The sequence below is a fragment of the Penaeus monodon genome, chromosome 31 (genome assembly GCF_015228065.2).
Source record: "Penaeus monodon isolate SGIC_2016 chromosome 31, NSTDA_Pmon_1, whole genome shotgun sequence".
Lineage (NCBI taxonomy): Eukaryota > Metazoa > Arthropoda > Malacostraca > Decapoda > Penaeidae > Penaeus > Penaeus monodon.
Window position 1 is genome coordinate 11,732,594 of NC_051416.1, and position 644 is coordinate 11,733,237.

General features: G+C 48.0%; 1 protein-coding gene across 1 annotated transcript in view; it reads left to right on the forward strand.

Annotated features, from left to right (window-relative positions):
• Positions 1-644, forward strand: part of LOC119593035 (maltase A3-like) — a 15,016-nt gene that overhangs the window by 13,490 nt on the left and 882 nt on the right. Inside the window, exons 9-10 of the mRNA XM_037941931.1 lie at positions 112-246; positions 351-546. Coding sequence (XP_037797859.1) covers positions 112-246; positions 351-546 — 331 coding nt within the window. The remainder of the gene's footprint in view (positions 1-111; positions 247-350; positions 547-644) is intronic.

Genomic DNA, 644 nt, shown 5'->3' on the forward strand with positions numbered 1-644 from the left:
AGGAATAAGGATCAAAGGGGTTTTGCGTTCTTGTCGGCTTCGCTTTGGTTTACGTCTTGGACGAAAATCCCTAACTTCATTCCACTAAAATCGCCCATGTCTGTTTCTAAGGTATGGTAGACGCCACTGTGTCGTGGGAGGAGACGCAGGATCCCCAAGGGCGACACTACGGGCGTGAAAAGTACTTGGAACACAGCAGGGATCCAGCGAGAACGCCCATGCAGTGGGACAGCAGTGCCTTTGCTGGTAACGCTCTTTTTTATTTTAAAAAAGTAGTCTGAATACCTCTATAGCGCAATAAGCCGTCGTTTTATAGATAAAAGTAGCAACGCTGTGTACCATTTTTTTAGGTTTTACAAAAGGGAAGAGTACATGGCTGCCTGTGAATAAGAACTACAAGACCCTCAACGTCCAGGCTCAGTCACGAGCAGACACGAGCCACTTAAAGATATACAAAGAGCTTGCTCGATTAAGAAAGCGGGAGCCCTTTGCAGGAGGACGGACTGCCTATCCCGTGGTCACCCGAGAAGCATTTTCGGTTTTGCGGTAAGCTTTGGTCGAAAACAACGACAACGTTACATTCGGTGAGGTTTTCCTGTGGATTCTCCCCTTCCCTCCCCCTGGTGTTCTGTCTGGATGATCGA